Genomic DNA, 14,676 nt, shown 5'->3' on the forward strand with positions numbered 1-14,676 from the left:
CAGCTTCAAGTGAACAATGGTTTGGGGGGGATTGTTCACCTGCACCTTCAGCAGGCATTTATTGGTAATTTTGCAGGATGTGAATCATAGCAAGTGAATTTAAAGACAGACACCTCTGATCTAATAAAGTTTTATTTTCTTAGAAATGGCCAGTTTCCTGTTTTCTTTTTTTGTCTTTCTAAGAAAGTATACCCCTTTTTGAATTCCAACTAGCATCTACATAATGGTTATTGAATACTTCACAATATATTAAGTCTAGATGTTATGGTACATGCATACGATTCAGGCTGCATGAGGAGCCACAGTCACCACGATACACTGGGGAGAGAAGGGGGGGCAGGGGGGACGGGGACTGCAGAAAGACTCTTCAGTTCCAGTTCAAAAGGAGCTCTGACGCCTCCTATTGAAACCCTCTCCACAGAACACTGACTGCATCAACTTATAAACATATACATACATACACACGCACGCACACACACACCTTTCACTATACACAACACACATACAACTGTGGAGCCCCTCCACCTGCCATTTAAGCTAATATACCGGAGAGGGTTTTTAGTGTTTAAACGAGATTCTCTTTCACAGAAAGAACTTCACCACTGGGACGTTTGAGTTCTGCAGTTTGCCTGGGTGTCGGGGTGGGAGGAGGGACGCTAACCAAATAAAAATAATAATTATAATAATAATATATAATAAAATAAAAGACATTCAAATACAGTCAGCTGTTTGCTTGAAAATACAAAACTACATGAGAAAGCATTGAAATAAAATCCATTGATCAGAACATATTTTTAAAAAAAAGCCCAAGTGCTCCATCACACACACAATCTTGCTCTTTATCCACACACAACAGAGCAACAGCCGCCCATCCGTTGCCTAGTTACAACTGCCTGGGCAGCCAATGGGGATGGCAGCTGTGAGGAAGCAGGAAGTCTCTTTTGAGAGCAGTTCTTGTGAAGAAGAAGAAGTAGAGGTGGGCCGGGAGCCGAGGGTTAACACCAGGGGGGATCTTCACGTGCTGCAGAAAGGGGTGCAGGCGGCCATCGACAGCCCCTCCGCAGAGCCCTTCTCTTGCCATCTTCTCCTTGTCTACAGACTGCAATAAGAAATACTCAAGTGAGGAATCTCTTGTGGCTGTTCTGTCAGTCTACCCTCAGCTCCACTGCTCTCTCTAGTGGAGTCTGCCTCCGCTGCAGCGTATCTCACTGCAGCAGGCAGGAAGCTGCTCCCTCTGCAGCCTCTTTCACCTCGAGCCCGTCTGAGAGCGCCGCAATCACAGAGTCTCTCTGGGTCCTTATGGCTGCAAGTGGATGTGTGTGTATATAACTGTGTGTATGTGTGTCTGTGTATGGCTGTGTGCAATGTAATGTGTTTATATGCTTATGTGAGAGTGTAACTAAACAGGATGCCTTCAGTTATGTTGCAGCGTGTTGGACTCGATGGGCGGTGCTGAGTCATACAGAGTGTCTGTGTCGTGTGTGGGCTCTCCGGCCAGCGTACACGGGTTGGACAACGTTCCCGCTCCGCAGTCACAGAAAAACCTAGAGTGAATAGATATCAGGAATTATGAACCAGAGTCCCTTAACAAAGTGAAAGAAAATGTTCAACTACTCTTCAAGTATATATAAAACAGTTAAACTACAGAGTGGTTGCTTTGCAAATCAATTTCAGATTTTCACTGTTTTTTCAATATTAAAAAAAACAAATGAAAAATAAAAACAATTCGTCATCAGAAAAAAACGTCTTACCGATCGTGCCGTATAAACTCTACATCGTGCCCTTGGTGGCATTTTTTGATGCAGTTTACACAGATGGCGTTCCTATCTGTTGTATTACAGGTGTGACATCTGATGAGACAAAAGACAAAACATTCATTTACACAATGAGGAAAAATTAAAACACGATCTAATAGGCATTTAACAATTTCTCAAAATAATTGTATCTTAAATGTAGGGCTGAAACTAATGAAACTTTCATTATCAGTTAATCTGCAGATGATTTCCTTGATTAATTGGTCCACAAAATGTCAGACATTTTTGAAAATTGCCCACCACAGTTTCCTAAAACCCAAGGTGACGTCTTCAAAGTTCTTGTTTTGTCCAAAACCCAAAGAAATTAAAGATATTTAATGAACTGTCACATAAGACAATGAACTAAGTAACATTTTTGCTTTAAAAATAACTTAACTATCAAATCTTTTCAGCTCCATGGAGCCCCGTAAATGTCAAGGTGAGATTTTTTTGAGGACTACTTTTGCATTCCCTCGCAATACTTTTGCATTACCTCCTTTAAGAACAGAGGACCCTGTGCAAAAACGCAAAAAAAACATTTCCATCTTGGGTTGGTTGCATTCCTGATGTATCTCTGCAAGTGGTCCAGTGCTGTCTGCTCTTTCTGTGACAGAACCACAGACTGCAGCATTTCAGTCACCTTGTTTGTTGCTTTTTTGACTCATACAAATAAAGCACATTAGCTTTATGAGGTAGATTCAACTGCACATCTGTAATTCCGCCTCTAGAGGCGTCTCCTTTTCCTCAGTGAAACCCCTCTGAGGTTCAGTACAGATACAGTAACTGTTCACAAATGAAACTGACAGCATCCTGCTGTTTACCGTACTGCTTTATTCTGGAGAGACCTCTTGATCTAAGAATTTGTTTAAGTTTACTTAATTACATAACCATGCATGCCTATTGAGCAGTAGTACTATCAGCATTCTTAATGCCCAGTTCAAAGTAAAATTCAATGGGGCGTTGCGCTGGGAGCAGCTGAGTGGAAACAGACATGGCTCAGAAGGAATGGAATAAGAAAAGTATTGTGAGGTAATGCAAAATTTATTGCAAGGAAAAGCAAAAGTTCTCAAAAGAAGGGGGCTCTGTACAGCTCTACTTAAATGTACCAATATTATTCTAAACCTTTTATCTGATGCAGTTTACCTGTAGAAGTCGTGCATGGGGTAACTGGTGTAGCTGGAGATCTTGTAGAGACACTGTCCTCTGCTCACTGCCTTCTCAATGGCATCCTGATTATTCAGAATCTTGTTATCTGACCGAAGAGGGACAGAAAGTGAACAGGAGAGAGAGATTAGAAAGCAGATCCTACCGACTTGTAACCAGACTGGGCAAAGCTTTAATACCCACAAAGCAGCTAGTTACCTTTCATAGTGACGTTGACTCCCGAGGCCAGAAACAGGCCTCCAAAGCGATTGTTGAAGATCTGGTTGCCCTCCAGCGTGGCTGTGGCATGATTAGTGATTTCAATACCTGGAGAAGAAAAAGAAAATCAGCACCAAAAGGAAATATAAAGATGTTACTTGTGCTCATATGGAGTTGATTTTAAAAAAAGCTAACCAGCAGCAAAGCCGTCAAAAATGCGGTTCTTGCGGAGTATCGGGTGACTATTAGTGCTGATCAGCACACCGGCCTGAGCATTCCTGAATATGTCGTTCTCTTCCAGCAGACCTGCAGAGAAAAAGATTTCATAGTTCAAACTGTAGATCTACACGAGCAAAATCACAAGGAACAAACATCCAACTAGTAAAAAGATGCCCTAATTCTACTATGTGAATCTAAACATTCAAGTTCAATAGTAGGTTGATTGTACTATTGAGTTTCAGACATATCTACAAAAAAGGAAGAAAATTTCAGAAGCTGTGTTGTTTGTTTTGTCGAAGACGTAAAGTACCTCTGCCTCCATTGAAAATGCAGATGCCTCCATCTCTGCCGTCATGAATCTTATTTCGTCTCAGCGTGGGGTTGCTGTCTGTCTTGATCCACACCCCGGCCATGGCGTTGTCAAAAATCTCATTGTCCTCGATAAAGCCCAGACCTATTACATTAAAAACAGCAGGATTAGACGTAGAAGTTCAAATACACTACATGAAACAAACAGAGTGGCTGAGTGAGAAATACAGACCTGAGTTGTAGACTAAAATCCCTCCATTCTGGCCTCCCCATATCTTGTTGCGCCTGATCTTTGGGTTGCTCCCCGTCCTGTCAAGATTCAGCAAGAATGATTTGAATTTTTTTTTGAAAAAAACAGGAACGTGCTAAAGCTTTTACATAGACTCATCTGGTTTAAAAAGGTGTCTCATTTTCTTTAATGTTCAGTGAATACACTGCTGACAGGGGGTAATCGTTACCTTATCTGTACACCAGAGTACATGTGATTGTAGATGTCATTGTCTTCCAACACACCGTGCCCGTTGTCATAGAAATACACACCAACCTAAACAAAATAAATAAAAAACAGATGATCACAACATTGAATGAACACAAGAAAGATCATATAGATTTGTTAAAGACATAAAAAAGGCACATTATCCTTATTATCCTCCACACTATCCTACATTCTAGATATATACTGTCGATTCAATATATAACCCAGAACAGGAAAGTAGACAGAAGTGGAAGTAAAAGTTCTGTGAAACAGTGTGGAGGCTGAGCGAACTAAGGACAGCTGGAGACCTCAATTAGTGAACTGTTTCTGATTATCGGAGGATTAAAATGATTGTTTAAAGTATTCTGTTACGTTACTGAAGGTAATTCAGAAAGAAGATTTTTGGTAAAATGTGTGGCAATGTTTACATTTACATATACCTGCATTTCCCCTCTGGGCATCAATAAAGGCTTATCTTACATTTACATAAATGGAGTAGCTCAGGGGCTAATCATACTGTAGATTGCAGGGTGTCAAAGGTTAATATAAATGCCCTCAGTTAAGTCTCCCTGTTACCAAGAATAACACAACAGAACATTCCTGTTCACACACAAAACACTTGAGTAAAAGGCTACACCTTCTGTATCTAAGTATATCTGGCATCTAACTAAAAATTAACAGCAAACTTACTTGAGTTACCCTAACTACACCTATGTTTACATGTCTCAAGCTATAAACAGATTACTCCAGAAACCAAGTAGATGTAGAAATTTAAAATTCAAATGGCTTCAATTGTTAATTAGTTTGATACTTATAACTAAACGTACAGTATTGTTGTCACTCAAATCAAAATGTTAGGTAATAGCAGCTCGTACAATGCTTATATGTATATCACTTCACTGGAAATGAATCAGATTTCAAGGCTTTATATAGGTTTCCAATGTTTGACAGTATTTAATCATTTTAATTTGACCTGTTTGCCACTGTGGATGCGGTTCTTGCGGAGGACAGGAGTGCTGCCTGTGGTCACCCAGACTCCAGCCAGTGTGTTGCTGTAAACCTCATTCTCTTCGATCACCCCCTGGCCTTTCTCATGCTGAAACACAAACAGGATCAGCTGTCAAAAACGTCTTGACAGGGAGAGCTTTATGCTTTTATTAAAAACTGAAAAAAATTATCTGTACTTGCTGGAAAAGGGTTATATTTTAACCAAATACCATACAGACATTTCATATCTGCTGGTAAACTGAAGAGTGTATTTACCACATAGATGCCCCCATGCTGTCCATCGTGGATCTTGTTGTGCCGTACAATGGGGCAGCTGTTGGTTCGGATCTGGATTCCCGCCAAGGCATTACCATAGATATCGTTACTCTCTATCAAACCCCGTCCATCTCCGAATATGTACACCCCTCCTTGGTTACCGTTGAATATAGCATTTCCCCTGGAAATAAAAGAAAAAAACTGTCACAATCTTGGAATAAACATACACATGGAGACAAACAATGGAGCAATCAAATTACCTACACAACCACAAATATTCTTGATGGTCCATATTCATATCAGCAATGTAGCCATTGAAATTTTGTTTTGCACCCAACCACTACCCACACAGCCTGCATCCCTTTATACGTTTACTACAAATGCCTGTGTGTGTCCTCACCGTATTGTTGGGTCACTGTTGGACGTGATCCACACACCAGCGAAGTTATTGGCATAGATTTTGTTCTCTATAAACTGTCCCCGCCCCTTCTCGTGGACGTAGATGCCACCTGTTTGTCCATGATGGATCTCACAACGCACCACTGTGGGGTTGGCGTAGGCCTTCACCTCAAAGCCTGCTATACGGTTTCTATGGATGTTACAGTTCTCAAAGTAACCCTGAAACACAGAAAAGAAGACAAATTACATGGTCTGTGATGTTTCTTAAAGTAAAAATTTATGACGTGACATAGTTAATGTGTATTTACCATGCCGTGATCAAAGGTGAACACTCCAACATCTCGTCCGTGGTGAATGTGGTTACGTCTAATGATGGGATTACCATGGTTTTTCACCCAAATTCCTGCTAGCGCATTGTTGCTGATTTCATTGTCTTCATAAATGCCCTGGAACAGACAACAAGACTTGGAGTCAGAAGCAAAGCACTGTATGAACATTTGTGTCTGTATGTTTGTGCATTTATGACTTAAGTGTTACTATTGAGGGGGAAAAGTAATTTTTACCTGTGCATGATCTGTAATGTACAGTCCTACGTTCTCACAGTCACTGATGTTGCAGTGTTTGATTGTTGGACATGCTCCCTGGCCACTCACACACACAGCTGAACCCACTAAACACAGAAAAAAGCAGAAGCGTCACACGTCAGTAGGGCTGTAAGTAATGATAACTTCCATTATCAAATGACCAACAGTAAAAAAAACCAAAAAGGTAAATATAATAACAGAGAGAAATACTTTATTGATCCCAGAGGGGAAACTCTTTTGTTAAAGACAAGACAAAAGCAAGCAAATCCTTACATTTGAGAGGCTGAATCCAGCAGAAGTTTGGTATTTATATAAAGACTCATATCATTATCAAAATTGTCACTGATTAATTTTCTGCTGATTGACAGAATATTTCATTCTTGCTGCCATCATAAATCTAGTCATCACCTCCAACATACTGCACGCACACACACACACACGCACAGGTCAACTGCTCGTGGATACTATCAGGACTGGAATCCTCAATAAAACAACAATTTGAATTTTATTTAAATGCACATTATTCACATTCGCATTTACCGGGTAGAAAATTTGCATTGCTGGGGGGCACATACATAAAAAGTAATACTGGCATCACTGTTCTTGTTATATCAAAGGTTCTGATATTTTCTAGGTATAAGTCGATTCCAAGACATACGATATAGCGATGCTAAATGTGATGTGACATTTCATGCTACCTGGTCTTCAGACAACAAATACAAGACACTTAATCAAAAGACCAAGGCTGATAGAAACTAAGCATCAATACACAAGAGGGAGTGTTATACCGTATAATATTAGCATTGATTTTTCCAGATTTCCCATTGCTGCAATCCAACAACCCCGGAGAGAAATAACTGTCATAATAAAAGGTAGTTGCCAAAAAAAAAAAAAAAAAAAAAAAAAAAAAAAAACTACTGCTCCAGGGTTTTTTGGTTTTCAGTCCAAGACCCAAATGACAAATTTAGTCTCTCCTTCAGGGACATAAAACACACTGATCATTAAGTGATTAACCAAAATTAGCTACATAGTTTGTAGTCCTGTAACAGTTTAGAGCCAAAGCACACAAACACATACACCCGTACAATATCATGTAAAATAATACAAGAGCCCTGCAGTAAATGCTATTTTTGTTAAGCTTATGTTGGATCTGTAAACAAGGTGCACATTAAATTGTTATGTTTTTAGGTTTGAACAGGTGTTCATGTTATTGCGTCCTTCCCCACTAACAAGAGGTCAGAGTGTGTGTGTGTGTTTGTGTGTGGGTGTTACCTGTGCATGTGGAGCGGATGATGCAGTGGTCGATGTTGGGGCTGCAGTTGACTGTGATCTCCAGACAGTGGTGGGCGTTATGGTGCTGCGCTGACTTATCATCAGGATTAAACTGAGCCGAGAAGAGCAGCCAAAGTCAGACAGTGGCAGCACATCAAGCTTCTTTCCACCCACCACATCCACACTGGAATCTCCCTAGTGGAGGCATTAGTGCCACTAATATTCGTAGCTGATAACAGGATATAATCAGGGAACAGTGATATCTTATTTTCTCTTGTATGGTTTTTGTAACTGATGAATTTGCAACAGACGGAAAACCTTTACATAAACATTCTTGAATAAAATTGTCTCATAACTTACAAATTGATATAGCTGGTTTGACTCTACATACCACCCAGACAACCAACATAGGTGTTTTTGGTCTTTGACTGATGTGTGAAAGGTGTCATTTTTTCAGTCCAAACATAAACCCAAATCTTGTAATGTGTCCTGCGTAATTGGCATTGTATGACATTGAGTTGAACACAATTACATAAATTAGTCTGATTACATCCACATGTCTACCTCCTGAGCTCTTTAATAAGGCACGTGGCTCACATTATAACCTTCTAGCTTGCATTTAAAAACAATATCAGTTGATTAACAACTCAGAAGGCAAATAGACCCGAAATGGAAAATTCTTGATCACAAAAGAAATCACGACCATGAAGCAACTAAGAGCTGTACCATTATCAGGCCATAATCTTCTATACAGCAAAACATTACTTATAGGTTAGTAACGTTGTCCTTTTCCAATCCTCAAAATTGCAGAGACAAATTTTCTAGTTGGCCACACAATTTGGTTTGTTTGTTTGACTCATTTGTGGCTCTTAATTATAGCATGTTCTTGTCAAGCCACACAGAAACCCAGGAGTCTCCATTTGGGAAATTATAATAATTTTACCCTCAATTATGAATAAATAATAAATTAAAGAGTAAGCTAGACTTCCCCACTGTGACTACATGCTTAACAGTGGAGCTCTGTGATGTGACTCTACAACAGTTTGTTTGAAAAGATGATCTATGTTTACCTTGATGGTCATGTATCCCACATAGGCATCCTCTGAGCCCTCCATGAAGACAAATGTTGAGTCTCTAGTATTCTCTATCACCACTTTGTCTGCTACTTTACCAGGAGCTGAGGGGAAAGCAGAGAAAACTCATTAACACCCTCATACATATGGGCATAAACACCGCTGAGAGTGTATCCCATCTTGAGAGATATTGATTGCATGCAGCACAAGCATCAAGGTAATTTCTTAAGTACTTTTCAGTGAAGGCAACATGGTTACCTGCACCGATCATGGTGATGGGGGACTCTATATAAATCCACTCATCTGTATAGATGCCAGAGTGGACAAAGATTAAACCGTCAAAGTGGGCCTCTTGTACTCCCCCCAGTGCATCCTCAATGGTGTCATAATACTGCAGGAGAAAGGCACAAACACTTTCAGGCAGAATATACACACACCTACAATTCACCAGAAGGCAGTTTGGAAAAGCAAGCAGGTGTTTACATTAGCTGTACTTTGCATAAATGTCAGTACTATGACCAACGAAATAAATCCTGAAGGATTTCTCTTTAGCTATGAAGATTTGACTTACCAGCATATTCTCTCTGCCTTTGTATCTGCCGGGGTTACTGTAGAAATGCTCAGCAAAGCCTGGTTTTACATGAGCACCTTTGTACTGCAACACAGAAAACACCAAGGTCAAAATATGATGCTGGTGATCACATCAAACATTAATGTTGTCCCAATATAACCTGGAAATCACACTAACCTTTTCAAACAGCTAATATATAACTCAAAAATATAGTTTTTTTTTTTTTTTAGGTACTAAAGTAAGAAAACAGAGCAAAGAGAATGTGCTACATAAGATGGTGCCATAAAAAGTGAGTGTACATCAGTGGTTCCCAACCTTTTTGGCTTGTGACCCTTTAAAAACAAAGCAATGTTTACTTGTGACCCCTTGTATGTCTCTACTGGTTGTGAACACTTCAACCACAGTGATGTTTTTTTCCTGAAGAGGTAAAATTATCCAACAAACTACTGTAAAGAAAACTGCAAAGGTCTGAAAAAATAAATCTAATTCTGTATAGCAGAAACATGTTATTTCTGGTTCTGGTCCTGTGTACCATCTTGCGACCACTGAACCTCAACTTAGGAGCCACTGGCACCATAAATATATGCACCCCACAAACCAACCACCACAGAACAACAAATGCAGAGGTACAAATTTTCACAAAGACTTCAGAGTGATTACAACAGATGCAACAACAAAACACTGCATTCTTTAAATTTCGAGTCAAGAGTCAAGTGATCATTACAAAAAACAAACTGCAATTAATGTTGTTTTCAATTTGAATTTTACTTCATTATAATTAATAAAGCAAACATGTTTGTCTCGTGTTAGCCTGAGGACCTTAGACGATAATAACATAATTAGATAATGAGATTAACTCCACAGAAAGGAATTTTACACATACTATTGTTGACATAGCATTAGAACAACATTGTAATCACATGTACACATATTAAACTGATCTGTCTGTGGATGAACTGAAAGCATTAATTGTGAGACTGAACTTCTGAGAAATACTGGATATGTACTAAAAATAAATTAAGCAGAAGAGTCCTGACAGCTTCTGATCATAAAAGTTTGACCAAAATTTCCCCCAGACAAAACATGCAAAGTAACGGGTTTTGAGAAATTCTGACTGAGTGGCTTGTTGGTGTTTCCAGGAAATAATGACATGAGAATAATCACAAGCACTTAAGTAAAAGCACTTTTATATTTGACTGTTTTTCATTTAACTGCTTACTGTTGCTTATTCAAGCACATTTTGTGCATCAAGTGCTTGTCCATGTTATACAGTCAAGTGATAGCTACCATCTTCTATTTCTCCCCGCACATATTGTAACATTTCAAAAATAAATATACAGACATTAATTTCCTTTCTAATGTGTGTGTGTGTGCGCGCGTGCAAAGTGATTTAACTTTACAAGCAGTCTTTTCCCCGGGTCACATATTATTACCCCAGTGAATGGCATGTATTTTATAGCAAAGCCATATATGACTTTGCAGGCCTGCACATTGTTTATTTTTCATATATAGAGAGAAAATGCAAAGAGACAATAAAATAAACCAAGTCTGTGCAAAGATATTGAAGCACTTCTGAGAGCACTTTCTTCTTCCCGATAAAACAACACACAGAAAACAGACTTACTAGCTGTTGGAAGCTCTCCTTCCAGGGGTTTGGGTGTTCATGCTCCTCAGGGCTGACCTGGTAGAACCTGCCTGGCTCGGGATGCATCATAGGACGTGTGTACTCAAACACCTCCATGTATAGGCGCTTCCTAGAATATTAAATACCACATAAAATTAATTTCAGTTATCTGCCTTTTAAAGACTGTGATATTCAAAACAAGAACAAACAAGTTTCCATCTTTTCAACACTGACCATAGGATGGGGTCGTTGGCTAGCTGGCTGAATCTCTTGCAGACACAAGCTGCCTGACAGAGGTCCTGTTCCAGTAAGTAGGAGAAGATCTTCAAAACAACCTCATCTGGAAGCTTCTGCTGCAGATATTGCTCTGCTGGGGCTGCTAAAAACACAAATACACACACACACACACACACACACACACAAATCTTTTCACTCCAAGCACACTAAACTATGGAGTCATGCTATTTAATGGATTGCAAAACAACAAGATTTACCAGCACACACAAAAAAATCAATAAAGATTCAAAACAAACCAAAAAAAAAAGAAAAAGAAAAAAAAAAAAGCTAACACTCTCCTTGCCCCAGTTGCGGAGATTTAACACACACCTGGCAGGTCGTGGCTCTTACCGGACACTCGTGCCCGCTTGGCTCGATGGCCAAAGGCCTCTGTTGATGAAGTGGAAGCTCCCTGTAAAAGAGGGGAAATAGGATATCACATTCATTACAACATTCAGCCACAAGTAATCAACTTGGAAATTTACTGCTCTGTCCCAAAATCATTGTTCCTTCAGGAGCATGACACAATCAATCAGCAATTCTCTCTAATTTACACACATAAATACTCAAGTCTGTAGGGATGCACACTGCAGTCAATACATAAAAAAAACACTCAAATGTTTCAGTCTAACCTCCATTGGGCCCTTGCTGGGGCAGGCAGAGGCGGTGGCAGAGGCAGCAGCGGTTCTCTTGGGAAGCAGGGTCTTGCGTCGAAGCTGGTAGGGACTGTTCTGAGCTCCTGGACCGGACTCCTCAATAGCCATCTCTGCTGCAGCTGCTGCAGGAGCCTCTTCATCTGGACAGAAAGGCAAACAGATTTCCTATACATACACCATTTTCTTAATAGGCACTTCAATGCACAGAGCTGTGGTATAGAACAAGGCCATGCAATAAAAAAAGAAAAGGGTATTTCTCTGAGAAGCCCAATCATCTCTCTTTTGCTCAATTACACAACTAAAATTTCTCCAGTGATTGCAGCAAACACTTGACACTCCTTACCATTAATGACACAATGGTGTGCATTCAGCTCACATGCAGTATTCACACTGCGCAGGCTAACACACAGGGTAATAGTTGGTAAGGCAGACAAAGGTTAGTGACTGATAATGGCAGATGCACCCCCTGCAGCCACATTACCAATCTTTCATGTCTAGTCATTCCCAGCTGATATCGGGCAGTGTGTTTTTGTCTCTGGGTCCTATACGAGCAGAATCAGACCCATTTTATACGGTGCTGTCAAATTAAGGGCCGCAGATGAAGTCGATCATACGTGCGGCTAATGGCTAAAAACTGAACTGCGTAGCTGGCAAATCCGCGGTGTAAACAAATCGAGCTACGGCTAGCAGGCACCGCGAACAAGGAAGGGGATATAGGTTCACTCTGCAGGCTACGTTAGCTTTTTACTACAGTCGCAGAAAATTGACAGACTGAATTCATCCAAATCACACCGTATCATCTATCACAGCTGATCTGTGTGGCCTCTTGAAGCTGGGGCAGCTAGCTAGCATTGCCCCCATTCGCTGCTAATGTTTTTGTTAACGTTACACCCCAAAAATGGCAGTCCAAAGACACCGCAGATTTACACCCTCAGAATCGGTAGTGACAGCTGGGAATGCAACGGCCGAGCAGACACGCAGATTGTGGTTAAAGCGTGTGAAGTCGATCCCTTTGCCTCCAGCTGAGGTTACCTGAATAAGAGCCATTAATGTTGACCGTATAGCTACATACGCATTACGTTAGGCGAAGACAACCCCCAACATCCACATAACCTGGTAAGCTAGCTAGCGGTATTAGCTAACCCCAATCACTCAAGCCAAACAAAGCGCGGCCTGGCCTAAGCCAGAGAGCAAGAAGCCTCGGGTTTTCCTGCTGAACCCGCCGTCTCTAGGAGAGGAGAACAGGCCAGTAGCAAAAACTGAGGGTCATGTGAAGACTGTTACCGCCTGACACGGCTTCATCTTAAATCATTAGCTGACCGTGGCCTAGCTTACCTCTGTCCCCGTTGTTCCGTTCGGGCTGCACCGGGCGCGGCCTCGACACTCGCCTGGGTCTCCTGTTGGTGGCTCTGACGGAGTTCATCTGGGGAGTTGGTTGTTGAAAAATAGACTGCTATTCTCGACCGCCCGCTTCTAAATTTAGCCCTCGACCCAAACTACCACCCGGACAGCCTTTTTCCCAGATACACCCAGACAATTGCGATCAAAAACCCGCTGGTATTTGGGGTGTAATCGCTTTTTTCTCTCCGTGGTGTTACAGCTCCCCCCGTATCGCTGCTCGGTGCCAGCTCCGTCTCAGTCTGTAGCAGGAGGAGCCATTAACCCACACGGGAAACAATCACGAGGAAAAAAAGAGCAGGGTGTCCGTTCGACCAATCATATTTGGCGTTTTATCATATGCTCCTGCAGTGGCCAATCAGGGGCTTCGTATTAGACGACTTGACAAACCTTTCTGTTGGGGTTCGGGATCGGTCAAGCGGCGATTTAATCAATGCATGGGCACACCAATGGACTCTACAGTCATCAAAATAATGTATATTTTGCATTGTAATACATAAGGACTGTGCTACATGTTAGTGTGTATTGTTACAGTATGCCACATTGACAAGGGATATAATTTAGTGTTAAAACAACAATCACTATCACTTAATTATTAACAAAGAACATAACACTGAATTTTTCTAATTGTCTTCCTATCTAATTTAGTATTGACATTTAGTAGTTGCCATATATGAGAGTGGAAATATGAGTGTTTGGAACATACTGAGCATATGGAGGGAAGATACTTGGGTTATGCTGCAGGAAATGTTTATATAAGAAGTTTATACGTTTTTACACTTTAAAATCTAAAAAGTGAAATGTGAATGCTAAAAACAGGAGACACATGAATTGTGAGATGGAGCATAATAGGCAGATACATTTGTAAAGGGATAACGACATGTAAAACTGAATTTTACAATTCAATTAAAACATTTAATTATTATTTAATGATTTAAACCCAAAATAATAAATAATAATGTAATGATCTTTCTGTCATTTTTTTATTTTAAGTTTTTTAATGCATCATTTAAATACACAGTGTATTAATCAATTTATAATAAAAATGTAAAATGTATCAATGTATTAATCAATTATAATGAAACACTAGTTTTCACAAGTCTATAACTATTTCAGTAATACATAATCCATTTTAACTCCCATGAATGCAAGCTGAATGCAAGCTGTCACTAAACTACAATATTTTTTTCAAGCTTACAGGAGCTGAGTGTTTGAGTCTAAAATTATAGATTTTGGGTGGAGTATCACTTTAATAAACACGTGTGGTCAATTAGTATCGTTTTATGTAATTGGACCACCAGAGGGCATTGTCTTGCTGCTAACGATTAGGCTATGATCTCACAGCATTACACTGACACTGTTTTGTTACCTAGTTACAAGGGTTTATCTGGAGTTTGATTTT

The 14,676-nt window shown here is 40.2% G+C and overlaps 1 protein-coding gene across 4 annotated transcripts; it reads right to left on the minus strand.

Annotated features, from left to right (window-relative positions):
• Positions 1-116: 116 nt before the first annotated feature.
• Positions 117-13,544, minus strand: fbxo11b (F-box protein 11b). 4 transcript variants are annotated; one of them, XM_044178669.1, is made up of 22 exons: positions 13,212-13,544; positions 11,853-12,016; positions 11,572-11,632; positions 11,179-11,320; positions 10,945-11,074; positions 9,321-9,404; positions 9,008-9,140; positions 8,747-8,853; positions 7,677-7,788; positions 6,384-6,490; positions 6,129-6,266; positions 5,822-6,039; positions 5,422-5,602; positions 5,132-5,254; positions 4,142-4,227; positions 3,916-3,992; positions 3,685-3,828; positions 3,351-3,461; positions 3,156-3,263; positions 2,937-3,045; positions 1,752-1,850; positions 117-1,544 (listed from the first exon to the last, which is right to left on the minus strand). In XM_044178669.1, exons 1-22 carry the CDS (start codon positions 13,297-13,299, stop codon positions 1,415-1,417), a joined length of 2,652 nt encoding a protein of 883 aa, XP_044034604.1. In that variant the 5' UTR covers positions 13,300-13,544; the 3' UTR covers positions 117-1,414. The 4 variants fall into 4 exon arrangements, with proteins under 4 accessions (XP_044034604.1, XP_044034601.1, XP_044034603.1 ...); XM_044178666.1 differs by having other exon boundaries at positions 11,179-11,323; positions 11,551-11,632; positions 13,212-13,543; XM_044178668.1 differs by having other exon boundaries at positions 11,179-11,323; positions 13,212-13,542.
• Between the last annotated feature and the right edge of the window lie 1,132 nt (positions 13,545-14,676).

This window comes from Siniperca chuatsi, linkage group LG20 (genome assembly GCF_020085105.1).
Source record: "Siniperca chuatsi isolate FFG_IHB_CAS linkage group LG20, ASM2008510v1, whole genome shotgun sequence".
In the NCBI taxonomy this organism is placed as follows: domain Eukaryota; kingdom Metazoa; phylum Chordata; class Actinopteri; order Centrarchiformes; family Sinipercidae; genus Siniperca; species Siniperca chuatsi.

Bases quoted from the DNA above. Each gene is read 5' to 3' on its own strand.
- fbxo11b (XM_044178666.1), bottom strand. From the start codon at position 13,299: ATGAACTCCGTCAGAGCCACCAACAGGAGACCCAGGCGAGTGTCGAGG. The intron at 11,324-11,550 runs GTGTGTGTTAAA...TTGTGTTTTTAG, and splicing joins TAAGAGCCACGACCTGCCAG to CAGCCCCAGCAGAGCAATAT. The intron at 7,789-8,746 runs GTAAACATAGAT...TTCTCGGCTCAG, and splicing joins TGGGATACATGACCATCAAG to TTTAATCCTGATGATAAGTC.